At 33.1% G+C, this 27,876-nt stretch overlaps 4 protein-coding genes across 17 annotated transcripts in view; 3 read left to right on the top strand and 1 right to left on the bottom strand.

Moving 5' to 3' along the window:
- LOC106078747 (uncharacterized) overlaps positions 1–3,487 on the top strand; it is a 36,722-nt gene extending 33,235 nt beyond the window's left edge. For both annotated transcript variants that reach the window (XM_056025899.1, XM_056025898.1), the window contains exon 11: positions 814–3,487. In XM_056025899.1, the coding sequence (XP_055881874.1) occupies positions 814–1,058 (245 nt within the window). In that variant the 3' untranslated portion in view covers positions 1,059–3,487. The remainder of the gene's footprint in view (positions 1–813) is intronic.
- A 4,995-nt stretch (positions 3,488–8,482) lies between these two features.
- Positions 8,483–13,746, top strand: LOC106078755 (uncharacterized). Its single transcript, XM_013239755.2, has 4 exons — positions 8,483–8,661; positions 11,145–11,210; positions 11,848–11,927; positions 13,090–13,746. The coding sequence occupies exons 1-4, from the start codon at positions 8,609–8,611 to the stop codon at positions 13,419–13,421; spliced, it is 531 nt and encodes a 176-aa protein (XP_013095209.2). The 5' UTR covers positions 8,483–8,608; the 3' UTR covers positions 13,422–13,746.
- A 56-nt stretch (positions 13,747–13,802) lies between these two features.
- LOC129926079 (GDP-fucose transporter 1-like) lies at positions 13,803–16,643 on the bottom strand. 10 transcript variants are annotated; one of them, XM_056028086.1, is made up of 3 exons: positions 16,126–16,295; positions 15,192–15,397; positions 13,803–14,945 (listed from the first exon to the last, which is right to left on the bottom strand). In XM_056028086.1, exon 3 carries the CDS (start codon positions 14,922–14,924, stop codon positions 13,929–13,931), a length of 996 nt encoding a protein of 331 aa, XP_055884061.1. In that variant the 5' UTR covers positions 14,925–14,945; positions 15,192–15,397; positions 16,126–16,295; the 3' UTR covers positions 13,803–13,928. The 10 variants fall into 10 exon arrangements, with proteins under 10 accessions (XP_055884061.1, XP_055884066.1, XP_055884064.1 ...); XM_056028091.1 differs by having other exon boundaries at positions 15,993–16,129; XM_056028089.1 differs by lacking the exon at positions 16,126–16,295 and adding an exon at positions 15,940–16,074.
- LOC106078744 (dedicator of cytokinesis protein 3-like) overlaps positions 15,981–27,876 on the top strand; it is a 104,514-nt gene continuing 92,618 nt past the window's right edge. For 2 of the 4 annotated variants that reach the window (XM_056028083.1, XM_056028080.1), the window contains exons 1-6: positions 16,374–16,403; positions 24,415–24,597; positions 25,692–25,793; positions 26,383–26,432; positions 26,835–26,890; positions 27,582–27,678. In XM_056028083.1, coding sequence (XP_055884058.1) covers positions 24,555–24,597; positions 25,692–25,793; positions 26,383–26,432; positions 26,835–26,890; positions 27,582–27,678 — 348 coding nt within the window. In that variant the 5' untranslated portion in view covers positions 16,374–16,403; positions 24,415–24,554. Of the gene's footprint in view, positions 16,122–16,373; positions 16,513–24,414; positions 24,598–25,691; positions 25,794–26,382; positions 26,433–26,834; positions 26,891–27,581; positions 27,679–27,876 lie in introns of those variants that run through there. The other 2 variants (XM_056028082.1, XM_056028081.1) reach the window with 2 other exon arrangements.

The following is a 27,876-nucleotide window of genomic DNA, read 5'->3' as shown; positions in this document are numbered from 1 at the left end:
ACCGCTAGAAACCTAATTGTCCCCCCTTGAAAATCCCGTGATAAAAACAATTCACACACCAACTAATAAAATAAACAAACACACACACAATCTCACATCTTACACACCCACGCTCTTGACATTTGGCTCACTTTTCTTCCAGACCTTTGGCCAATGCTATTTTTCCTGTCAGAGCTTTCTTTGTCACCATCTCTAGTCTGGTCTAGAGCTATGTTTTCCCAGTAGTCAATGTTGGTGTCCATTGCTTTGAGGTCTATTTCATTACATACTGTTAATCGGATATGGGGGCCGACCAGTTTTTCTTGAGCCTGTCTGAGTTGTCCGTAAAGGAGGAATTTTTGTATTTGTTCATCCTCTGTCTGATGGACATGAACAAGTCAGATCAAGCAACATTGTCTGAGGACTGTTACACACTCTTTCTTGCCTTGTGATTTTCAGGATCCAGATGAGGCAGCATAAGTAAAATGAATGAGTCACTTTCGCTCCGCTTAAGTGACTCATTGCCATCCAGTAATTTGCTCGAAACACAGGCCTTGTAAACCTATGGTCATTGTGGTGATCCTCCATATTTATGTATTCAACTTGTGCGGTAGCCCTCTTCATGTTCACCTAAGTTTGTAGATATATTTGAGTACTACAATAGGTCTATTAACCAGTTCTCTCCATTCCTCTTTGTATAGTTTATTAATCCAGAGTAAATGAAAAATGTATAAATATTTTGACCAAAAATTATTTTTAACTCGAGGTAACAGATTTATGCACAAGGTATTCTCTTAAAACTAAATCAAACATTGACATTGATTCTGTTTCCAGGTCTCTTTGGTTTGACTGTGTCCGATATAATGGTTTATGAATCTATACGAAGTAATCGACTACCAGCAGAAAACTTCTTGGTGAGCTACTTTCATGAGACTGGCTGCACGCTTCGAACTTTTCTTAAAGCTCTACGAGATCTAGCTTCAGAAAATAACGAGTGCCAAGAACTGGCAGAACATCTGTGGAACTCAGCCTTATATCACAATAGTGACTTTTTTAGGCATTATGCCAACAGGCAATAATTCAATGGAACGTCCTGAATTGTTTACCTTTTGATTTTATCTGTAAATAACTATGTACATACAGTCTAACACAAAGTTTTGACTAATGGTCATTACATTGTCTTTGAGTTTGGATTAGTCCTAATCTTAAGTTTAATCAACTGTTAGTTACCATCCACCTGACCTATTTACCCTGCACCTATAGTCAAGGAATTTATTTCTTTGATCCTAGGTTCTTGGTATGTTTCCATTTTACTATTTTCTTTTCAATTTGTGTACATAGTGTCATATATCTATAATTTGACTATCAATGGAATCACAAATGCTAACATGGCTTTGGGATAAAAAGATCAAACTTGTTTTTTTGTTATTATTGTATAACTTGTGAGTATTTTGCAATGTTTGACTGTGATTATGTTTACCACACTTTCAAATAGTGGGCTGTTGATTGTTTAATGTCTATATTTAATGATAGAACATAAACATCATTTGGAACTGTTCTTTCAAATGTACAGTAAATGTTACTTTTATTCAGATAGATAAAGCTTATAAACGTCTCATTCTCAGGTAGACCTGTAGTTAAATTTTCAAACCTCAAAATGTATCTCTAGCTTGTTTCTGGTAGTGCCAGTGTTTCTCTTTCATTGGAATGAAATAAGCATTATTACTGTATAGGCTGCTGTCACATATGACACCATAGACTCTGTGAAGCTAATAGGAGGAGCTACATGATGCAATTGCACTAGTTCTTTATAGAGTCATTGAGATCTGTATGTGAAAATGCCAGGTTTTGTCGTATAGGTTTGTAACTTTTAGTTAGTTAGGATTTTGTCTGCAGTTTATTAAGTTAGTGACATAGTTATTTAGTAATGAAAGCAGCACTCTACTAAATCTGTAGACCTGAATCTGTTTCATAAGACGTTGATATAGCAAAACACAAATGTGGCTAATAAAGTTGTACCTGTAGTCAAAGTTCTTCAGCAAACAAAACATTACCACTTAGCCTCAATACTGGAAAGGTTTTGTATTTATATAAAAAAAAATGCATTAATTTAATGTACAGGTTGGTTTAAAAATGTTTCTCATATCTTGATGTAGGTGAGCATAATATGTCCATTGTAATATATATATATATATATATTATACTTTAAACCTTATTATCTTTGTACATTTTCTGATGAAATTTAAAAAAAAAAAATTAGGGGGGGGGGGGGGGGGTTATGGGGAAATCTATTCATCCTAAAAGAAAACTAATTTACAAAACTTGTTTATTTTTATGTAAATACAAGTGAGCCAAGTTGCTCCGCCACTGAACAAAGAGAGATGTACATGTTTATGATTTTAACAGATAATGAAATATCGTGAAACTTTGAAAAGTATACTATTTTAAACATTAGCATTTTGAAAGCAATTCATAATTTATACACTTATTCACTTTTAAACCATTTAGATGTGGTTTTGATCAATTTAATGTAAAGATTTTTCCATCAGGTACCAAAAGAAATGTTTCTATTTTAAAGACTTTCTTTCTAGTACAATCATTTAAAAACAAACCATTATCTGTGCTTGTATTGATACAAATTGATGTTTTCTATAAATAGTTATTCCTTGCCTATATAATTCATTGTCTACTTTATACAAATTTTTTGTATAGGAGGAGGGGGGTGCCAATTACCATTTATTTCTTACTTTTAGTTTTACTGTGCACCTTTTATATTTTGTGCAGTTTATGTTTTATCCATCACTGTTTAATAGAAAATGTTTTTAATATTAACATGAATATAATATGACATTCCTACTTGCCCTTATACTACAAACTTGTTTTTTCAATTTCCTGCGATTCATTCTAGCAGAAAGGGAGTTAACTATAAGTCCTAGTTATGTCTCAGTTGTTCTTTTTTTTTTGTTTATGAATTATAATAGAAAGCAGCTTTATTCTCTCAAGGGACTGAACTCTCTTTCACTTGTAAGAACAAACTACATACCGGTATTGTAGACAGTTTCTTAATTCCTAGCACTGTGCTGTCTTGTCTAAATGAGGTGGCCATAATGGAAAGAAGCACTAACCTATGTTTAGTTTAGATCTATTGGCATTCAATTAAATTCATAAATTTGCATGAAAAAAAAAAGTACCTATCTTCCTGGTTTGTAAGTACTTGCTTCTGTGCAGTCATCCAATTGTAACTGTACTCAAAATGAGGACAGATGCATTGACCAGGTTATTGACATTATTGTTTCAGTTTTGTATAATCATAAATCTATATATCTTTTATACAGAATTAGAATGTCTATACAGGTGTGCATAATTCTCTCTTAATATATATATATTGTTCTCAAATTATGCATATCTATGTACATAATCGATGTAAATGTATATTACAATGTATATTACAATAAAAATATTTAATCAATGTAAATGTATATTACAATAAAAATATTTAATCATCCTTGCATATATTTAGTTTCAATGTATTTACTTAGGGGAGAGACTGATCTAGTTAATATTCACATAATATTATATTATTGAATAATATTCAAATTCACAGTTGACCATTTAAACAGTTTTGGCCATTTGAAAACTTTTTTGTTTAGATTTCTTGCATTTTTTCACATTTCAGCTGTTTGTGTGAAAAAAAAAAGTTCAAACCATTGAAAATGGAAAAAAAACAGAGAGTCTGACCAACTAATACAATTTTCGTTTGCTCACTGTTTATGATATCGTTATGATATACTCAATAGTGAAAAAAAAACAAAAATCATTGAGCTTCATCTTCACTTAAAAAGAAAATTTTTGGCTGTTCACTTTGAAAAATCAAAACCTAACTCAGAATGACTCCCTGGTTAGGTGGTAGGCTTTGAACTGACATTTGATGGTTTGAACACTGACCACTTCAATCTCTTGATGTGCTATTTGGACTCGGACCTATTTGTCATTTCTGAATGAACGTCCTCTATGTTTGAAAAAAAATCAACCTGTATTTCACCTTTACCTATCCCTTTGTCAGTTAGGGCACCACACATGATCTGTCGACCGTCTTTCTCTTTTCCTCTGTCTTTTGCCTTGGTTAGAGTCTATTTAAAAAACAGGCCCGTCAATTTCAAAACGTAGCTATGGTAACAAAAAAGTTTAAAAAAAAACAAACTTCTCTATTAAAAACAGTTTTAAAAAGCTTGATTGATATTTTTTAAAGAGTGTTTAAATTTTTCTTTCCACCCAAGACGATTGTTGCATATAAATCTAGTGTCTTAAAATATAGCAAAAAAAAAACAACTTACCGTCACTTGTCTATTTAAAAAAACAACAAGGTTACAAAGACAGTTTGTGTTGAAACACACCAAACTCCAAATCGGCCCCCCGAAGTTGTCCACCCGGTCATGTAAAAAGGCAGGTTTCAATATTTTCAGAAAGGATATCAGAATGAAATTCTATCAAAGAAGAATGACAAGAGAAGAATGGAGAAAGAAGGTTGACATCTTGTGTGGTGCCCCAAGGGTCCAGCAGACCAAGGGATAGCTGAAAGTGTAGGTGAAGTTAGATGTGAACCTGGCCCGACTGATTTCATATAGTGATTACCCTATTGATCTAATTGTTTTGTATAGGGTCTATCTCTTATTCAAAGCCTCATTTTAAAAAATACATTGCGTGAATTCTTTGTGTAGGATTGGGGCTTGCATTTCACGCGATTATATTAAAAACTACTTATTAATTGTTGTTTTAAACTATGTTCGACTTATATGCATACTAAATGAATTTTTTTCTCTTTGAAAAAAATAGTAAAAATTTTTGTAATGAAGTAGTTACTATGACAGAACTTACAAAACTTAACAATACATTTGTAAAAAAAAATAATTTTTGACGAAAAAAACAAACTAAAACCGCTTGCACAAATAAGTTAAAAAATATGGTAAATAGTCGTCTCCCTTTCTAAATAGCCTTTTGTGTTTGTTACTATTAATAGTGAAAATGATGTATTTTTATGAAAAATTTGCTTGCATAATTGATTTTAAAAATTGAATCTTTCAGAAAAGAAAAAAGTAGCCGTTGCATCGGAACTTGAAAAGGTCTAAAATATCATGATGTCGGATTTTTAATATCTTTTCTAGTTTACGAGATCTAAACGGGACGGACGGATGGACACATTCCACACAAAACTAATAGCGCCACATATGATAATCATTATTTTAAAAAAATAGACCTAGCAAAATTAACTGTTAAAATCAGCTTAATAGTATTACAGAAAGACGGTGTTATGAATGAATTTGTAGAGGCTTTAAAGAATTGAAGAAAGCCATTTGAGTTTAGCAGGTGGGAAGATTAGATGGGACAAAATATGCAGGTCGCAACTGGGTTCGTGTGGTCAAGTGAAATACTGCACACACCCTTAATCTTCAGAATCGAAGACATTACCTATATATATACCGTAGGTAATGTCTATATATAGAGAGAGAAGATTAGATATTTGGATTTCCTTCTTATTGATTTTTTTTTTCTTTTCCGATTCTTACATTCAGTCGGTGATTCCGTCAGTATTAAAGAGAGAGAGAGAGAGAGGCGTACTTGTAAGACGATATTGTTAGGTTATAGTTCTTCTGTTAGTGTAAGTAGTTCCGCCGGAACCAATATCTGAGCCACGCTTGAAGGCCAGGAGTTGTCGAAGTTTTTTTTTGTTGTTTTTTTTTGAGACGCATGCCTTTGGAAGTATTATGTAGATTTAGACAATGGAGTCAGTGGAGTGCTTATTTCCATTACCACTTCCGGCAATGACAAGGGGAGAAGGCGAGAAACTGGCGCCTAACCAATAACAATCGACCAGGAAGGACTCGTTAGCCTAGAAGAAAAACTCAAGTGTCTGCTATTTTACAGCTATACCCAAACATGGGAAAGACTTCGGGAGTCAAACCTTACGGATCTTGCAACACACAGTGCTACAGCCTAGCAGAGCCTGCGACCCCGCTGATCCCACACTGTACACTTGTCTGCATTTGTTGTTCCTTTAAATCAGTGATTCCCAAAGTGGTCTATATAGACCCCCAGGGGTCTACGAAGACCTCCAAGGGGTCTACGAAAGTGAAAAAAATAAATTGGGGGTCTATGAGATGTCCACGGGGGTCTGTGCTAATAGATTTCATCCTAGCAGGTCGTGGCTTTTTGGGATTCATTCCTTCAAGAAATACACGAGAAACTGCTCTTTGCGAAACCTTTTACAATGATACTTAAGGCATATTAATTAATTAATTAATATTTAATCTTGGAAAGACACTTCAGAGAACAACAAATTCGTAAATGAAACATGATATCCGTAGTTGTGTAGTTTCAACTCATTACAGTTAGAAATTTGTTTTAAAAAAATGTTAATGAATTTGATAAAATTTGCAAGTTGAGCAAGGGGTCTACCGAAAATCAGAAAACATGGCAAGGGGTCTACTCGACAAAAAAGTTTGGGAACCACTGCTTTAAATAGATCAGCTGTGTGGAGAGGAGAAAACGTCTGTGTATACAACATCGTTCCGACTATAACTAATGCCTAGGCATTAATCCCATTGCTTATCTTATCTTATATAATACAGACGTTACATCAAAAAAGAAGATGATTACGTCCTACGCGTCATGCATTTAGTCATGCATATTAATCAATGACTTAAATTCTGCCAAGTCACTGGTTTTCCTGGCTAGCTCAGGCAACCCATTCAATGCTCTAATAGCACTAGGGAAGAAGGAGTATTTGTACAAATTTGTCCTAGCATATGGGACGAGGAATGTGCCTTTATCTTTGTGTCTTTCAGAGTATTTTATTAAATTTTGTTTTTGTATTTGAAAATTATGGTTCAGTGTTTTATGTATGATTGCTACTTTACTTTTGAGCCTTCTGTCCTGAATGCTTTCTAAATTTAGTAATTTTACTAAAGGTGTTACTCTAGTCAAATGTGAATATTTCATATTTCTATGAGATAATCCATAGTAGTTTCGCGACTGAAAGAGGTCATGTAGGCCTACTTACAGAATACGGATTCTCTATATGTCTAAACGACGTTTTGTCATTTAACAAAGTAACTGCTATTTATTTAAAAGCATGTTGTTTTATTTAATAAACAATATAATTATGCCTCCTATCTTGTGGTTACAAAAATAAACAGTAGACCTATTTTAGAACAATGAAAGGTATATTAAAAGATCATATAGTGGAGAGTACATATATTTCATATAACTAAGAACTAAACACTCAACTACACATTAAGTCTAGAAAGGAAAGAAGCGTTTCTCTAAGCGTCGTCATTCACATGTACCATCATATTATCACAAGACAAGTTGGCCATTCTCCTTAGCTGCTACAAAAGTACCGTATTTTCGCGCATATAACCCGCACACATTATAAAATAAGCAAAATAAAATCATACAATCCGCATCCCTATACATACCTAGAATGCTATAGTAAAATTGTCGCAATTGATCACTGGTATATCAAAGATTCTCTTCAGCATTGATAATAGGCCTAGCTATTTTTTTTTTTTAGGTTTATAATGAGATGTTCATAAACCCTTCCAATGTAGGCTACATTTCACAACCACACAACGAACCATAGGAGGTATAAAGACCCACCGGTATGTCCATAATTTCCGTTATGCTATCTTTACGAGTAAAACAAATTGTGTTAACCCCGCACCTTTGCATACCCCGCACACCTGCCATTCGTTTGTAGAAACTTTAATAACCCGCGGATTTTTATGCGCGAAAATACGGTAGTGTGTACCTATCAGGAGTTATTTCGTTATAAAAAAAAAACAAAAAAAACTCAGGCGTGTCCAGCTGCTCGACTCCGACTGTAATAGGCGTGCCAAAAGTTATGGACGTCAAGAAATATATTAACCACCCATTTTGTGAGAAGAATGCCGCTCACTGGGACTGGGCAATGTGGGCATAGTTTATTCTCTCCCTTGTCCGCTGCATATTTATCAGCGAAAACACGATCTCAACGTTGGCATTATGCCCGGGAATTTAAAAAAAAAAAATGCACAAATTTTCAGAAGTTCTGGGTAAGCTACAATAGTGAAAAAGCCTGACATTTTCACACTTTTGGCTAATAACGACCGGCCGGATGACACGACCCCAAAAGGAGGACATGATTTCTTTTTGCCGGACGTCTGGTAACCCCATCTCAAGTGTGTTCCAAGTATTTGTCATTAGTATGCACAACAGCCTCTGTCTGGCACAGAGGACAGCCTAAGATACAATTTTTTTTTTCATTTAGGTCTAATCTTTGATTTCCCCAGCTCCGCGTCCTAAGCGCTTTTTTTTTTTTGGGGGGGGGGGGGGGTTGTGGTGGAGAAAATTATATTTAAATAAAATAGTCACACATACAAACATCGTCAACCAATGTATGGTCACTATTTGACATTGTTGATAAAAATTCGTTACCCATAAGTCAACTGACTGGTTGCCCTCAATACTTTGATGTGTAGGGTGAAATCAAATCATAACATCACAGTTTCAATGCAATCGTTTTGTTTTTTTAAACCATTGGTCAATGGAAAGAGACACACTGCTGTTCTAATAGGGCCTACTAACATTAGTTATGGATAAAACAAAAGCTAAAACCAAGCGTTTAACTGGAGGAAACAAAGAAGGGTATTGTGTTTTTATTAGCCTACTTTTATATATCTATAAATCAAAGTAGCTTCCATAAATTATATTTTAGTAAGCGTGTTGTTTTTAAGCTCTTAAGAAGCGTTTCAATTTGAAAATGCTACTCTAGCCTTTTTTATTTGTTATAAGTGTGGGTAAAATTGGTAGTCTGTTGCTACTGAAGAGGCTTCAGACATTGCCAGTGATAGATCTTTGTGGAGACAGATTGCCGAACGGTGCTGGAGGATCTAAGTAAAGTTAGTACTGAATAGTTCAACGCCCTACTTTCTGTATTAGCTGTCTGGTCATGTGGTATGCGCGCTGGACTGTCGCTCGGTCAGTCTACTCGATGGCCCCTGGTTTATGCACCCTGCCCGCAGACATCCTCCGTCGTCCTGCCGGAGGTATGGGCTAGGATGTAGATTATCTTCAACTCCGAGGAATCATCCGAAACATGAGACATAGTAACTTATCTTATATAATACAGACGTTACTTCAAAAAAGATGATGATTACGTCCTACGCGTCATGCATTTAGTCATGCATATTAACCAATGACTTAAATTCTGCCAAGTCACTGGTTTTCCTAGCTAGCTCAGGCATTTTTACTTTTTTTTTCTTCATAAATAGACCTTCTATTAATTATGTCAAAGTGTGATTTATTGAAATATGACAATTAGTATTTTTCACCCAAGCTTTGATTAGAAGAAACTTTTTATAAACCTACTTCGCCTACGTCAGAAGGCCGCCGAGAGAGTTTGAACACAATCATCTTTTATATCTTAAAGCTTTCAAATGAGATGATTCCTGTTTGACTTTAAATTGTTTGTAATACATATTGTGGAATTAGGGATCATAGCTGAGTATTCATTGACTCTCAGAAACTTCACAGGTGTAATAGAAAGACTTACTTCGATCACCTAATTGTCCAAATCGAAAGAGAATTAGATGAATTACAGAAATGGGAATCAAATTGGAGTATGTCTTTCCACCCAGAAAAATGTCAGTTGTTAAGAGTAACAAAAAAACTAAAACAAATTAATTCCACTTATCTTATTCATGGCAAACCAGTAACACAGACTAAAAACGCAAAATACCTAGGTGTTATAATAAATGAAAAACTGTCATGGAAACCACATATTGATGAAACTACAAAAAAATCAAACAAAGCATTATGATTTATTAAAAGAAATTTCTATAAATCAAATAAGAACATAAAACTAAAATGTTATTTAACCTTGGTTAGGCCAATAATAGAATATGCATCCTCTGTTTGGGACCCCTCAACTCAAGAAAACATTAAGAAACTAGAACAGACACAAAATAGAGCAGTGCGATTCATAACAAACGAATATTCACATTTGACTAGAGTAACACCTTTAGTAAAATCACTAAATTTAGAAAGCCTTCAGGACAGAAGGCTCAAAAGTAAAGTAGCAATAATACATAAAACACTGAACCATAATCTTCAAATACAAAATTTAATAAAATACTCTGAAAGACACAAAGATAAAGGCACATTCCTCGTCCCATATGCTAGGACAAATTTGTACAAATACTCCTTCTTCCCTAGTGCTATTAGAGCATGGAATGGGTTGCCTGAGCTAGCCAGGAAAACCAGTGACTTGGCAGAATTTAAGTCATTGGTTAATATGCATGACTAAATGCATGACGCGTAGGACGTAATCATCTTCTTTTTTTGAAGTAACGTCTGTATTATATAAGATAAGAAGAAGATAAGATAAGAATGAAATTACTTTTTTAGAGTAATTGTTTCCACCACGGGACAATCAAAGAAAGAAAAATAGTTAAGACAATGCTAACACGTTTTCAAACTATGCGCGTCTTGCAAGGTGTTTTATTTTATGTGGACGGCGGGAAAGCCTCGAACCCTAGCCCACAGCACTTACCACACAAAAGGGCAGTAATCTTAAATTCTGAAATCATGTAACTCACTCCCCAATGATCTCAGACAGACAAAATGCTACACCAATTTTAAGAACACTAAAGATTAACTGTCATTTTAGCTGTCGTGTTTGTAATGTTATTACAGACCTATCTGTTTAAACTTTTTTAGATTAACTGTCATTTTAGCTGTCGTGTTTGTAATGTTATTACAGACCTATCTGTTTAAACTTTTTTAGATTAACTGTCATTTTAGCTGTCGTGTTTGTAATATTACAGCGCCTTGAGCCTACATTTTGTTTGTTAACAGCGCTGTATAAATAAAATTACTATTATTATTAAATCATGTAGAGCTCAATCAGAAATGTGTATTTCAAGCAATACATTTCCCCGAACTGGACATCTAAGTGGTCATCATAACTTATTAGCTCCTAATTAATTGTATTTAGCCTATGTGCCTTGTAAATATTGCTACAAAAATGAGGCTTCAATCGTGTTCGACGGAATTTATACCTAGCCTTTATAGAAACACTTTCTATCCTAGTTTCTTAGTCTGACTTCCTTTTTATCTATGTTCAACAGAGCTAAGAAGCGATGCCAAACCAAATCGAATGCGAAAACTTGCCAACGTCCAATGAAATCTCGAAGGTAACTAGATCTTTTTAAAAGTAGATCAAATGTGTCAGTCTAAATTATTTTTACTAGCGTATGTTAACCTTATACCCGTTTCTAGTATTTAATAATATAATAATAATAATCTTTATTATCCGTAAGGAAATTTGTCTTACAATTTGTGCATTACACCAAACAAAAAACATTATAACTATAAGAAACCAAAGTGTAGGCCTACATTCACACCAGACTCACTCATAATTTACATGTGACAAAGTTTATACCAGGTTGTTCTTATTTAATGATTTGATTGCCAGTGGAACAAAAGAGTGTTTGTGTCTGTTTGTCTTTGCTATCGGTGTCTTGTATCTCTTTTGTGATGGTAAAATCACAAAATCCTGACACAAAGGGTGATTCTTTATTTCGAGGATCTTGTTAGCTTTTTTATAGATGTTTGTCTCAAACAACTGCCCAAATGGGGTTTGTTTTTTGCCAATGATTTTGCCAGCAGCATTTCGGTATGAACTTCTAGGATTGGTTATTAATGTAGGCCTAATAGATCTATAGGGCCTATAATTAGAAGGGTAACAACTAGTAAGCTAGTTCCACAGAATAACATTTGGGCTGAGGGGAGGCAAATACAATCATGTAATGTGTATCTTTATTTCTCCAGAATTAGTTCCCCTAGTAGTAGCAGCAGCAGCAGTTCATCCTACTCAAGCGACAGTGAGACTGACTGTAGCTCTGATAGTTGTAAGTAACAGCAAGCACTGTTGAAATAGTTATAATGTCTTATGAAAGTTAATAATCGGATGCAGGAGTTAGAAGAACTTTTTTCAAATTTAAGGTTTCCGATATTTTAAAACAAAATATTTAAGATTTTTTTCTTAGAAATGAAATTAATAGCGACCTCAAAATTAAATTAATGTTATAGGCCTACAAATACATGGAAAAAAAAAAAAAGAGATTCTACTTTGAAGTTTTTGAAAAAAAACAGCAAAAAAAACAACAACAAAAAACAGTGAACTATGTTAAGACATTAGATGTAAATATTTGATATTTTATTTGTTGAAAATAGTTCGGACCAGTAACTTTTTTTTAAAGTGCTTTTGTATAGCATGTCTTATGAAAGTTAATAATCGGATGCAGGATGAACTTTGTTCAAATTTAAGGTTTCTGATATTATAAAACAAAATATTTGATTTAAGATTTTTTCTTAGAAATGAAATTAATAGCGACCTCAAAATTAAATTAATGTTATAGGCCTACAAATACATGGAAAAAAAAAAGAGATTCTACTTTGAAGTTTTTGAAAAAAACAGCAAAAAAACCCCAAAAAAACAGTGAACTATGTTAAGACATTAGATGTAAATATTTGATATTTTATTTGTTGAAAATAGTTCGGACCAGTAACTTTTTTAAAAATTGCTTTTGTATAGCATGTCTTATGAAAGTTAATAATCGGATGCAGGATAAACTTTGTTCAAATTTAAGGTTTCTGATATTATAAAACAAAATATTTGATTTAAGATTTTTTCTTAGAAATGAAATTAATAGCGACCTCAAAATTAAATTGATGTTATAGGCCTACAAATACATGGAAAAAAAAGATTCTACTTGGAAGATTTTGAAAAAAAAAAAAAAAAAATCTGAACTATGTTAAGTCATTAGATGTAAATATTTCATATTTTATTTGTTGAAAATAGTTCGGACCAGTAACCTTAAAAAAAAGTGCTTTTGTATAGCATGCTCAGCGTGCTATACTATCTTTTTTTTTTTAAGGAGGGGTGAGGGGGGATCGAGTATCAGGGAGGTTTCCATCCCAGTTTTTGAACTTCCACCCCCTTTGATTAGTAGCCAAGCTTTCAAGTGGGCCTTCTAAAAGTGATAGTGACTTGTTTTTGTTGGTCTGCAGACAGCTCCAGTGACTCTTTTTGTACCACCTGCTCCAGTGATTGTGACTGCTCTCACTGTATGACTCCAAGTGACAGTTCATCTTATACCTCATCAAGTTACTCATCCGATACATCTTCCTCTGATGATGACCACTGCTGTAAACGAAACTGCAAGCATCCTAAAAGGAAAACAGTGAGCAAGGATGCCTGCGGAAAATCTAAATGTATCACTCCAAAGAAAGTCAAAAAGACAACAAAGAAATGTGCGGCACCTCCTAAGGCTGGTCGCAAGACAGCCAGCAGAAAACCAGCCAAGACGACCAAAAAGAAATGCGGTGCTTCGAGAAAATGAAGAGTATTTTTCTTGCTTTACATTTCAGTCGTTAGTTAAAATGTTCTCTAGATTTTTACTTAAAAATTTGTTCTAATGTTTAATTGATGTATATTTTGCTTTTGCAAAAATAATGGACAATTAAAATGGATGTGAAGATTTGTACTTATTTGTACATTTAGCTATTAATGGCTTTATACAATTGTATATGCTAGAGATATTTTGCTTTTGTATTTTGTCCACAACATACACTCAATGGATCAGCAGAGATAAAATAGATGTACATCCGTACCTTTGTACACATATTTACACATTTATTAGCTTTACATAACTTAAAGAAAATTTTAAAATTTGTTAATGTTATTTGTTAGTCTTGAAAAAAAAAAAAAAAAAAAAAAAAAATGTAACCTGAAAACGTATTTTAATAAATGTTTCTCATTCAGCATGACATCATAGGGTTACAATTGCATGCCTATGAAATTTCAATAAAATATTTATCCAATGCCAACAACTTGAAAGAAACCAGCCTTATCTTTTCTTCTCAATTCCTGAGCAGTTTGTCTTTTGTATAAATCTTTCTTTGTCAGATTTCTGACTTTCTTTGTGATTGAAAATGGCATATAAAACAATTCCAGAAAGAACAAAAACATTCCCAAGCCACCAAAACAAATTTTTGGCTTCTTTGTTCCAGAAAACAGCAAGTAAGGTTTGAATAACAGATTTTGAGTTAGTGCTGATGATGTAAGTCAGTGGAGAGGTCAAGGTTATTTGAAGAGTGCTGATCCAACCAACCAAAAGACAGCAAAGTCCAGATAGAAACAGTAGACACCAAAAGTATGTTTGATCAACTTGTAAATACAGGGCTGATTCAAGTTGTGATGTCACTAGCACTAAAGGTGTTAAAATAATACAGCCTATTGTGAATACTATGTAGGTCAACTGAAGAGAAGAGACAGAATTTTCTTTCTGACATTTTTTACATACTGTGGAAGACAATGCAGAAAAAAAACTTGTTACCCCACCATAAAAAACTCCAACAACCTGTAGGCCATACTGCTGAATCTCTTCATGAACACCTATATAAAATCCCAGAATTATCAGAACACAGGCAAGAAGTACTCTCAGACCAACTTTCTGCTGGAGCACTATTGCACTCAAAACTATAACAAAAATAATTGTCAGAGATCTTGCTATTTGGTAAAAAGATATACTGATGTATTTTAAAAGCACACTGTTAAATGTCAAAGCTGAGATAAATGTTATAGAAGAAATAATCATATCCCTTTGTATTAAGTGATGTTTGTGCAGATATAAACTTGGGCCAATGTTTCCATTCCAGTTCCGACTTAGTTGGCTAATCAAATACAGACATAGTGCACCGAAAACACATTGAAACCAAACAATAAACAGTGATAAGTCTTTAGGTGTCAGTTGAACCAGTTGTTTGTTCACAAATACCATACCGGTGGAGACTGTCCAGTAAGAGAAAATGGCAGCTGCAATTTTGAAACTACAAGTGTCCATTTTCTTGTAGCTTGAACTCTTCTGTGAGGGAAAAAAATAAACAAAATATTTAAGTACAAATACAATGTAAACACTATCAACACTGGATGAATAAGGAAATTGTGTATGTGTGTGATATAAGAAAAATTAAGTTTATAAGGACATTGTGTGTGTGTGTGTGTAATATAAGAAAATTTAAGTACAAATATCTAAATCAATCCACAACACTTAAAATCCTGCAATATAAAAGTTAATTATTGTAATATACAGAATTATAAGAATACATACAAATACAGTAGAAAATTGGAAATCCAAATTAACAGAAGGATGTGATGAGCTTCTCTATCTCTAGTGTCATAATATTGTTGAAGCGGGTTTCCAGAATTATCCAGGAAAACCAATGACTAGATCTATATATATAGTCTCTTGTTAAGAGTAGATTAACACATGGTTGCGTATATTGAACATTTAGAATCTAGATATAGTTATTTTCTCTTTTGAAAATTGAAAGAAAGAGAAGAAAACATTTAAGGTCTATATATTATCTATACCAATATGAATATTAATTAAAATGTTATTTTCAATTATTTATATAGTACATAATATAATATATATAGGGCCTAGATCTAGATTACTAGCAGATCTATATAATTATAATACTAATTTATATTTAGACTAGAATGTTGATTTATTTTTTAATTATAAAATGTATATATCAATATCTAAAATTAGATCTACATTATATAGAATATAGATCTTTATTAGTTTATATCTAGATATTATTATTCTAGATTGACTAGATCAAATAATAGATCTAGAATATAGTAGATTTTAAGTAGATCTAGATCTAAATACCATTCAATAATCACTGACAAATACTTTTAGACAAAACTTTACATTCCACGTCATACTGAACTCCAAGCCAAATTACTGCTCCTCTGGCTCTATTATAAAATTATAGATATATCTATATCTATATTATTATTATATGGAATAATATCATATGGATCTAGAATCAAGTTCTAAATTGACGTACTAGTGTCTAGATCTAAATCATCTCTTCTCAAAGTGAAAATATTTTGAACTAACGCCTGTAACTTTAAAGTTATAAAGGAATAACTTTAAAGGAATCTTTATGTTATGTTCTTAGATTAGTTAATCATTAGTTAGAGTTAGAAGTTAAGTTAGATCTAGGACAAGAGTTTTGACTAGAGAGAGGTACTTCAGTGATTAGATCTCTTAGAATCAAGTTTTTCTATGATAATTTATGCATATATTGGTCTCGATAGATACGTCTAGATCTAGGTATCTATACTATAGCTGAGTATAGAGTAGTATAGAGGAGATCTACATATCAATAATAAGCTTTGCTATTATAAGAAAAAAAAAAATCAAATCTTGGGTTTAATTAGTGGCTCATCTTGGGTTCAATAAAAAAAAAAATAAAAAAACTTGTGCTGTCCTAGATTTAGAAGTGTGCAATATCTAGATATCTAGGAAGTAAATAAACACACTGTTAATGTGGATACTCTATAAACTCTATTTAGACTATTATTAATTATATTTATAGTATATCTATCTAGATCTTTATAGATTTAGATAATTTAGGGTATATATTACTAGATCTATTTATCATTATTATTATCTAGATCTATCTAAAATAATAAGATTAAAGATATACCTTTTTCTAGAGTCTAGACTAGTCACTACAGACACTAGTCAGACTAGTCTAGCTAGTCTACTCTAGCACACTCTAGCTAGAGTCTACTTTAGGGGAGTCTAGTAGCAGTAGAGTAGTATATAGATCTAGTATAAATATAAATAGTATAGTCCTATAGACAGTATAGACGTCCTATAGTACTAAATAGTAGACTATAATAACTATAGTCACATAGTCATGATAGTGGACCTATAGTCCTATAGTCTAACTATAGTATAGTCTATTAGTATACTATACTCTATTACTATACTCTATATTATATACTATATTATTTTATATACTTTCACTATCATAACTATCTCTTTAAAGTTTAATATAAATTATAAGTATAATTATATAAATTATAATAGATCTAGATTAGATTCTAGGTCTAGAGTCTAGTCTAGATCTATGACTCTGACTATATAAAATAATAAATATAATATATGTAATAGAATAATTATGAATAATTATAATTACTTAAAATAACTGAGTATTATAGTCTAGACTCTAGATTGCTAGATCTATTTATTATATATAATCATAATAAAAAAAATAATAATCTAACTTTAAACTTTTAAATTTTAACCAAAATAATACTTCATTACTTATCATAAGACATAATAAGAATGTCTTATAAATAAATCTTATAATACTTATATGATACAGATGTCATGTTACTTCAAAAAAAGAAGATGTCCTACAGTACACGTCATGCATTTAGCCATGCATATTAACCAATGACGTAAACTCCGCCAAGTCACTGGTTTTCCTGGCTAGCTCATGCAACCCATTCCATGCTCTAATAACTCTAATAGCTCTAGGGAAGAAGGAGCTTTTGTACAAATTTGTCCTAGCATAATATGGAATGAGGAATGTGCCTTTCTCTTTACAAGTGTCTTTCTGAGTATTTTATTACTTGATCTATAATTTAGTATAATTTACTATAATATGTACTGTAGATCTAGATTCTAGATATCTAGATCTATGGGTATACTATATTATAAATATTATTAAATATAGACTATAGTAGTATAGTCTATAGACTAGCTTTGACTAGATTGACTAGATCAATATTAATATGTTTGATGTAATGCACAAATTGTAAGACAAATTTCCGTACGGACAATAAAGATTATTATTATTATTATTATTAATATTATATTTAATATAGAATGTGTACCGTGTGGGTTACCTCAGTTTACATCAGGACTGTTTGATTCCTTTGATGCGGACACTTCTAACCCATACAACATCCTAAACACCATCCCGAACCAAACTCACCAACCACTAGCCAGATCCACTCCTGTTAAACCTAAATCTACTAAAATTAATACAACAGCCTCACTAAACAAACCTACTAAAGAAGTAATACCAAAATACCTTAAAACCTTAGTTATAAATTTTCAAAGCATTAGGAACAAAACAGCAGACTTAGAAATTTTATTAGAATGTGAGAAACCAGACATAATTGCAGGAACAGAAACTTGGCTGCATCCTGAAATTTATAATGCAGAAATTTTCAATAGTAATTATGAAATTTTTAGAAAAGATAGGGCTGATAATCATGGAGGAGTTCTTTTAGCAATAAAAAACACTCTTATAGCAGAAGAAATTACCTTACCTAACTCAAAAAATGTAGAATCAACATTTTGTAAAATTAATACCACCTCAACATCCCTAATAATAGGCAGCATTTACAGACCACCAAATTCTAGTTTAGAATACATGCAGGAACTATGTAATCAGATTACTACACTTAAAGAGACAAATAAAAATGCAGTTTTTTGGATTATGGGTGATTTCAACCTACCTGATATAAATTGGAAAACACTAACCATAGATAAACACCAAAACCTTAAGGACATAAATGAGCTTTTCATAGAAACTTTACACAACCTAAGTTTAGATCAAATCATTAAAAAGCCAACTAGATTAAACAACACATTAGATCTCTTCTTAACCAACAGACCTGGATTAGTAGTTGATTATGAAATTATCCCTGGTCTATCAGACCATGAGATCATAAAAATACACAGTCAGATAAAAGCAGTAGCCAATACAAAACCCAAAAGAAAAATCTTACTCTGGAATAAATGTAACCTAACACAACTACACCAAGCTGCACTAAACTTTCAACAAACATTCTTATTAGAAAAAGACATTAACCAACCAGTCGATGACCTCTGGAATTTCATTAAAAACCATCTTAAAAGCATAATAGAAAATCATATACCAACTAAATACACATCAAACAAAATAAATAAATGCTGGTTTAATAATAGACTAAAGAAGCTTTGTAAACAGAAGGAAAACCTCTATAGAAAATTTAAAGAAACTAATGCAGAAAGAGTTTACAAAAAGTATATAAAAATAAAACACTTAACCCAAAAAGTAAGCAGACAGCTGCAGAGTGAATACATAAACAATGTAATATCTAAAGATAACAACAAAAACCTATGGTCATACATTAAGTCTAAGAAAATGGAAACAACAGGCGTAGCGCCATTAAAAGATGAACATAACATAATACATAATGATAATGAAACTAAAGCAAACATTCTAAACAAAAACTTTGCATCAGCATTCTCAGCCCCAGGAGACAAAGACATATTACTGAATTTGAACCAAGTAGACAACATAGAAGATATAGTAGTACAAGAAAATGGAATTCAAAAACTATTAGACAACACCAAACCAAATAAAGCTTCTGGACCTGATGGTATTCCAGCTAGATTACTCAAAGAACTAAGTAATGAGCTAGCCCCAGTGTTCAAAATATCTTTCAGGCTTCACTTAACCAGGGCAGAGTACCAAAGGACTGGAAAGAAGCTAATGTCACCCCCCTATTTAAAAAAGGAGAAAAATCTGACCCAGGGAACTACAGACCAGTATCACTTACCAGCATCACATGTAAAATCCTAGAACACATAATATGTAGCAACATCATAAACCACTTAGACAAACATAATGTCCTCACACCATACCAACATGGCTTTAGGAAATATAGATCATGTGAAACACAACTAATAGGACTAATTGATGATTTTTCAAAAGGTTTAGATAATAGTGAACAAATAGATGCTATCTTACTAGATTTTTCTAAGGCTTTTGACAAAGTTCACCACCATAGTTTGCTTAAAAAATTAAAATATTTCGGCATTAATGGTCCACTGCATCAGTGGATTAAAGACTTTCTGATAGGGAGAGAACAAACTGTAATAATAAATGGCTCTAAATCAACACCGATAACAGTAAACTCAGGTGTACCTCAAGGTACAGTCTTGGGTCCACTACTATTTTTAATTTACATAAATGATTTACCAAATTGCATTAGTTCAGGAACAAAAGTCAGATTATTTGCAGACGATTGCATAATATATAGAACAATAAAAACAACACAAGACACAGATATTTTACAAAGAGAATTAGATGAATTACAGAAATGGGAATCAAATTGGAGCATGTCTTTCCACCCAGAAAAATGTCAGTTGTTAAGAGTAACAAAAAAACTAAAACAAATTAATTCCACTTATCTTATTCATGGCAAACCAGTATCACAGACTAAAAACGCAAAATACCTAGGTGTTATAATAAATGAAAAACTATCATGGAATCCACATATTAATGAAACTACAAAAAAATCAAACAAAGCATTAGGATTTATTAAAAGAAATTTCTATAAATCAAATAAGAACATAAAACTAAAATGTTACTTAACCTTGGTTAGGCCAATAATAGAATATGCATCCTCCGATTGGGACCCCTCAACTCAAGAAAACATTAAGAAACTGGAACAGACACAAAATAGAGCAGTGAGATTCATAACAAACGAATATTCACATTTGACTAGAGTAACACCTTTAGTAAAATCACTAAATTTAGAAAGCCTTCAGGACAGAAGGCTCAAAAGTAAAGTAGCAATCATACATAAAACACTGAACCATAATCTTCAAATATAAAAACAAAATTTAATAAAATACTCTGAAAGACACAAAGATAAAGGCACATTCCTCGTCCCATATGCTAGGACAAATTTGTACAAATACTCCTTCTTCCCTAGTGCTATTAGAGCATGGAATGGGTTGCCTGAGCTAGCCAGGAAAACCAGTGACTTGGCAGAATTTAAGTCATTGGTTAATATGCATGACTAAATGCATGACGCGTAGGACGTAATCATCTTCTTTTTTGAAGTAACGTCTGTATTATATAAGATAAGATAAGATAAGATAAGAATAACTAGATCTAGTCTAGGGCTAGTACTAGTCACTAGTTTATATTACTGCCTAGATCATGGGTGAGCAACTTTTTTCGAGGACTGCATAAAATTTTTTTTTGAGGATGGAGGGGCGTATATATAATGCTTGTAGGTATGTCCTCTGGAGCTGAATTGCTTCTGCACTAGATTCTAAATGGTTACTTGCTTACTTAATCAAGTGTACTCCCAGGGGAGCATAGGGCCGCAACCACACCTCTCCACCGAACTCGGTTCTGAGCAGCTTTCTTCATCTGCTCCCATGTCATTCTAGTACCCTCAGCTTCACTGATGACTGACCTCTTCCAGGTTTGCTTGGGTCTGCCCACTTTCCTCTTTCTTTGTGGGTTCCAGTCAAGTGCCTGCCTTGCATCATTGGTCGCTGGATTTCATAGTGTGTGTGCTATCCAGCTCCATTTTCGTTTTGTGATGTCTTGGGCTATGGGCTTTTGTCTAGTTCTCTCCCACAAATTGATAGTAGTTATTTTTTCTGGCCACCTAATTCCTAATATCCGGCGTAGGCATCTGTTAACAAACGTCTGGAGCTTTCCCATATTTTTTAGTGACTCTCCAAGTTTCTGAACCGTATAGAAGGACAGACTTAACATTTATAGATTCATAATGTGTAATGTAGAAGTAGTGCCTGATTGTTTGAAGAGTTGAAAAGGCAGACCTAGCTTTATTGATCCGAATTAGTATATCATCGTCAGCTCCGCCTTCTCAGATAAGTGAAGTGGTCCATATCAAAGATGTTTTCTCCCTGTAGCATGATTGGGTTCTCTTGTCTGTTGTTGATCCTCATAACTTCTGTTTTCTTTTTGTTGATTAGAAGTCCAGTCTTTTTCGCTATTTCTGAGGGTGTGGTGAGTTTGGTCTCAGCATTTTGTTGTGTATGGTAGAGGAGGCAGATGTCATTGGCGAAATCCAGGTTCTCTAAATGTTGTGTTAGTGTCCATTGTATGCTGCTTTTATTATCTAAGACTGTCTGTCTCATGACCCAATCAATCACCAGCAAAAATATCTAGGGCGAAAGCATACATCCCTGTCGTACTCCTGTTTTTACTTGAAAAGGGTTGGTCAGCTTTCCATTGTGTATTACTTGACATGATGAGTCATTGTATAACTGTTTAATGATATTGGTGAATATTTTGGGAATTCCGTAGTTGTTCATCAGTCTCCAGATTATGTCTCTGTCAATACTGTCGAAGGCTTTCTCAAAATCAACAAAGGTCATGTACAGAGGAGATTGCCACTCGATAGATTGTTCTATGATAATACGTAGTGTAGCAATGCTGTCAGTGCATGATTTCTTCTTACGGAATCCAGCCTGTTTTGGTCTTAGTCTTTGTCTAGGGCATCTTTTAGGCGTTCCAGTATTATCCTAGTTAAGACCTTGCTAAGGGTTGACAGTAACATGATTCCTCGCCTGTTGTTACATTGAGTAAGGTCACCTTTTTTGGGTAATTTAATTAGATAGCCCAGTTTCCAGATTATAGGGACCTGTTCTTGTTCCCAAATCTTGCATAGCAGTGGATGCAGCATTTCAGCTGATATTTTGGGGTTTGCTTTTAGTGCCTCTACTGGTATACCATCTTAGCCTGGCTCCTTTCCCTTTTCTGCATACTTGATGGGCTTGATGATCTCCCCTTTAGTAGGAGGACCTGTGTTAACATCCATTTCTTCCGTTGCTGGGGGTATATCCGGAATCGATTCAGGAGGATGTCAATTCAAAATTTCCTGAAAGTGTTCGGCCCATCTATCCTTCTGTCCAACATCACTGGTGATAATCTTTCCTTGTTTGTCTTTCACTGGCTTGTTGGTGTTGATATTTCTTCCTGCTAAGGTTCTTGTTATGTCATACAACCTTTTCATGTCTCTTTGCTCTGCAACCTTTTCTGCATCGACTGTCATTTCATGAAAGAAGCGTTTTTTGTCCTCTCTTGCATTCTTTCTTACAGACTTGTTTACTGCACCATACTGGGTTCTAAGATTAACTTTTTGCTCTTCATTCTAGCATTGGTTTATCTTTTCTTTTAGCTCTTTTCGTTCCTGGATTTTGGCCCATGTTTCAGCAGACAATCATTCCTTGTTGTTTCGTTTTCCTGCCTAAGATGTCTGTACATGTGCTTTTCCATATCTCTTGGAGAGTGAGGCAGTGCTGCACAAGGGTTTCATCTGTTACTAGTCCAGCAAGTACTTCAAATTTATTTTTAACCTGACAATTGAAGAGTACCTTGTTTTTCTCGCTCTTCAAGTACTGGGTGTTGAATTTGTAGTGTGGTCTGTCTGGTTAGCTGAGGGTATTGAAAACTGACGTCTTAAAATTTTTTTTTTAAATTTCACAACAATTAAGGAATCTTTAAAGGTATTATTAATAGTATATAGGACCCCTAGCTCTGATAAGTTTCATCACTGAGATAATCAAGTCAATAATGGGATTGATATTCAATGCAGCTTTCCTCTAACTTTCCCATGCTTACGGTTGGGGTATTGTTCTTTGTTTTAAAAAAAAACAACTTTTTCTCATTCGAAGCACAAGCTCATTCAGTTGTTACTCTTACTTCCTAGACAACTCTGTGAACGCACCTGATTCCTGTAGGTGTGCGTGGGCCGTATATACACTCCAGCGAACCGCATGTGGCCCGCCGACCGTAAATTGCCCACCCCTGGTCTAGATAGTAGTAATTTAGTTCTACTATATGTAAAATTTTAGTATATCTATTATTATAATTAATATAATATAATAATTATTAATTATGCCTTAGCCCTGCTGTCCTATCTAATCTAGAACTAGAATTATAGATCCATTATAAATATAATTAAGACCTAGATCTAGATCTATTTATAATTAAATCTATATTGTATGTTATAAGCATAGATTCTAGATATCTAGACTAGAGACACTCAAGTCAAGAAACAGAAAAATCATTTAATTTAATTATGGCTTTTATATAGCGCTACTTTCATGCTTATAGGATGCTCAGAGCGCTTTGGTCCAATCTCAGTTGTGGAGGGGGTATCTAGGAGAAAGTTTTTCCATGCTGCCTTTAGGCGCTCAGTAAACACAACTCTGCCCGAGTTGGATGTCGAATGTCAAGCCCCCTTCATAGGTAGCCAAGCCAAGCTAAGTTCAAGTGCATGTTGTGTGGAAAACATCACACCATACATTTGACACAGGTCGAGAACTTATGACTTAGAACTTTTGAGATGTAATGATGTTGCTAATCACACATATAGACATGTGACTTGGTACCTACTGCATTTTTAGCATGAGGCTGTAGCATTTGCTTAAATACATGTGAGTCAATGATGACAGTGTCAATACTGGGGTGCTTTAAAAAGCCTCTAGTACATATTTCAATTCAGTGACCATGACAATCTGTGTTTCCCTCTTTTTAATACCACAGATGGTCTTAATAGAGAAAAGATGAACCTTGAACTTCAAAAATGCATTTTTAGCGGAAAATCTTTTTTTTCTGCCCTTATATATATTTTGAGTTTTTAGTCTGAAAAACCATGCATAAGATTTAAGTATTTTTATTTGTTTATGAATATAGCAAGTTCTCGTTCCACACTACTTATGACACACGCTACTTAGAGATCTGGGCTCCAAAACTACCAGAGATGCCCTGCCCAAAGTGACTAAATCTAAATAGTCTAAAACCTAGTAGACCTAAAACTAAACAATTAAAAAAATATGAGTGGAATTTGGAAACCAGCAAGACATAAATATGGTGTTGGTAAGTATTAACTAAACTTCTTTTTGCTAAGTACTAACTTAACTTCTAAATCTAATAAAATCTAATAATAATAATTAAAAAAAAAGATATATAGGCAGCATGTGGCTTAAGAAAAAAAAACAACAACTGCTGAAGATATCTTGCAAAGGCAGAGTATACTTATTTGACACCTTAAATGGAAAGTTATTGCCAAAGACATGCATAGATGACAAAGACCTGTTAAATGTCTATGTTACAAAATATACAGACTCCTAAACCATATGAAATACTGCATTCTTCCTCATTCTACTTTCTCAAGACAATCTGAATGATCAGGTTTCAATACCCATATCTACAAGACAATAGCAAAGAATATACAACCTATTCTCCTACACCCCCAATAGCACATTCTGAACCTTGTAACCTAACCATATAGCATAGTTATGATAGTTACATAGCTAAAAGTGGCCATGAAGTTTAAAGGCTAACAGATATAATGTGAAAGACAATTATTTATGCATTTACAAATATACCTAAGTAATATACAAGATAATTTGGGACACAAATTAGGCGGACATTGCCACATCACCATCTTATTTTGTTTCATTTTGTATTTTTTTTTAAATTTTTGTTTCAATTTTTTTTTAATACTAAGAAGGAGGTGCTGTTGTAAATTATTATTACTATTATAATTATACCTGTCTTAGTATTGTGACAGTGCCTTTTTTTTCACTAAGCTATGATATTAATAAAAGGACATCTGAGACATACCTGAAAATGATCAAATAACAAGAATGAAATGTTTCTTCAGTGCTTTTCCTGCTTATTAAAAAGATTTCCTTCATTAGTAACAATATTACATGCTTGTTTGTCAACTACTTAAAATAATATCAAACCATTGTAGCAATATATACTATTTAAAAAAGAGGAAAAAAATTGTCCATCCTAATTTGACAAATCTTCTTTTGTATGATTTAAGTGTGAATGCATTTTTGGAGTAGCACTTGTTTGATTTATGTGTTATCCATGATACATAGAAGTACTTAGTCTTTAGTTTTAATTCATATCTTACTTTAATGTAATCATACAATCTCTTCTATTGCTATCATCTCTAGTCACCAGCAATTTTGTAGCTAACACAATCAATCAGGCATTACAACTATACATAGGTGAGACTGTTCATGTTCTGGAAGAATATTGGCCAGATCCCAAAACAGGTAAAAACTGAAATCAGGGTCAAATATCTTGCTTCTAATGGTCATAAAATTGTTTGTCTTAGTTATTGTGAAAAAGTTTTGCAGATAAAGTCTTCTACCCTTAGATCATGATCACCATCATCTTTCCTTTGCATTGCTCATGGAACGTAGGACCTCAGTAAAAACATACTAGTTTTTTAATGACTTCCCTCTTGGCTTCATGTAGTACACTGTGTCGCCACATTCTTTTTGGTCTTCCTCTGCGTCTTGTGCCCTGGTGGTTCCACTCTAAGGCCTGTTTCTACTCATAGTGTTAAAAAAATATATTTTAAAAAGTATGAAGTAAGTAAATAATATAAAAAGCTCCATAATAAATGCCTTAATTTTAGCAAAGACTCTTAAATTACAGAAATATTGGTTGTTCCACAAAATGATAACGCTTTTCTGTAAGCCATTTTTTTTTAACATAGAAAAGAAACAAACTTGAGTATTAAATCCTATATACTCAGTAGCAGTACTTAAATAAATATTTATCGAGAGCTACGTTTTAAAAAAAAAAGTACTAAGGAACTGTAGCCACACAAATGTTTATATCTTTTTTTCTTACTAGACAAAGTCACCTGGCTCAGAGGATGTACTATCAGTAACAAAAACAAAAAGGTCAGTCTTATCTTCATAACTTCAAGTCCATTTTATATTTTAGACCTCTTTGGTTGCCCATGATAAATTGCTACTAACATTTAATGTTTTAGAAAAACTACTTGTCCTGCTGACACATGTTACACCCTATTTCTCTAAAAAAAAAAAAAAGAAACTGGTATTCATGTAAATTTTGTTGGCTACCTTTGTAATGTTTCATTGTGTATTTGTAAGACCAGCAAGCTTATTTAGTGAAATGCCAATACAATAAAACATGTTATAGAACTAGTTTTTTTTAAAGACATATCTGTATTTTTTAATGCAATATAAAGAATTTGATAAAATCATCCAAGTAATGTAATTTTGTACAGATTAGAATTTCAGATAATTTCACATGATTTAAATAATTCTGATATGTTACAGGGAATATTTCCATGTTGTTACATAGCCTTCAAGGAGTGTACAGTTGAGAATGAAGGGTAAGTTTTCCTGTGACTGTCACATCTTGTAAACAATATCCACTGCTTGGACCAAAGCCTTTGGTTCAAATGATTTGACTGGCATTTAAATTTTTTGCAAACACATAAACAGTAAAATCTACATTTCTGGATTCCAACATTTTGGGTTCTTTATAGCTAATTAATTTTGTGAAGTAAATGTTGAAAGAGAAACAAAAAGTGTCTCAGTCTAAAACACTGTTTACAGCTTACTTGACCTATTTCTTCTTATTAAATTTGTGAAGTAAATGTTGAAAAAGAAACAAAAAGTGTCTCAGTCTAAAACACTGTTTACAGCTTACTTGACCTATTTCTTCTTATTAGATTTGTGTAAACTAGGCTGACCAATTACTTGCTATTTCTTTGTTATGCTTCTAAAGTAGACTGCTTAATGACTTGTTATTTCTCTGTGTTGTTTATAGACAAGGTTTACTAATGACTTTTTTGTTTGTTTTGTTTATAGACAAGGTTTACGAATGACTTGTTATTTCTCTGTTTTGTTTATAGACAAGGTTTACGAATGACTTGTTATTTCTCTGTTTTGTTTATAGACAAGGTTTACGATTGACTTGTTTGTTTTGTTTTGTTTTGCTTATAGACTAGCCAATGACTTCATTGGTGTATATTGTTCATAGACTGGATAATAGGTGATGTTATTTTTTTTTGTCTGCAGACCTTTTGAAACGGTAACACCTGTAGAGGATGCTGTCATCACAGAAATAATCTTTGTTCTTAGAGAATGGAATACACGATGGAAAATGTTATTTGTGGTAAATTTGAGCTATTTATTTACATTTTCATTCTTGATTTGGGTGATAATTATGTCTCAGAATTCTATGCCACCGTGGACTGCATTAAGTGTCAAGATTGGTATTGGCCTGCGCAAGCCAATTATCATTTTAAAAATACTCTGTGCAGGCTGGAGACAATACAGTATTATATAAAACTAACTCACAAATGACTAGCTG

This window comes from Biomphalaria glabrata, chromosome 4 (assembly GCF_947242115.1).
Source record: "Biomphalaria glabrata chromosome 4, xgBioGlab47.1, whole genome shotgun sequence".
Lineage (NCBI taxonomy): Eukaryota > Metazoa > Mollusca > Gastropoda > Planorbidae > Biomphalaria > Biomphalaria glabrata.
The sequence above is the reverse complement of the archived record's forward strand: the minus strand, read 5'-3'. Positions and strand labels throughout refer to the sequence as shown.

What these genes read in the sequence shown, in the direction of transcription:
- LOC106078755 (XM_013239755.2), top strand. Translation starts at nt 8,609, where the DNA reads ATGGATAAAACAAAAGCTAAAACCAAGCGTTTAACTGGAGGAAACAAA. An exon ending in ACTGGAGGAAACAAAGAAGG is followed by an intron (nt 8,662 to 11,144) that starts GTATTGTGTTTT and finishes TATGTTCAACAG; the next exon opens with AGCTAAGAAGCGATGCCAAA. An exon ending in TGACTGTAGCTCTGATAGTT is followed by an intron (nt 11,928 to 13,089) that starts GTAAGTAACAGC and finishes GTTGGTCTGCAG; the next exon opens with ACAGCTCCAGTGACTCTTTT.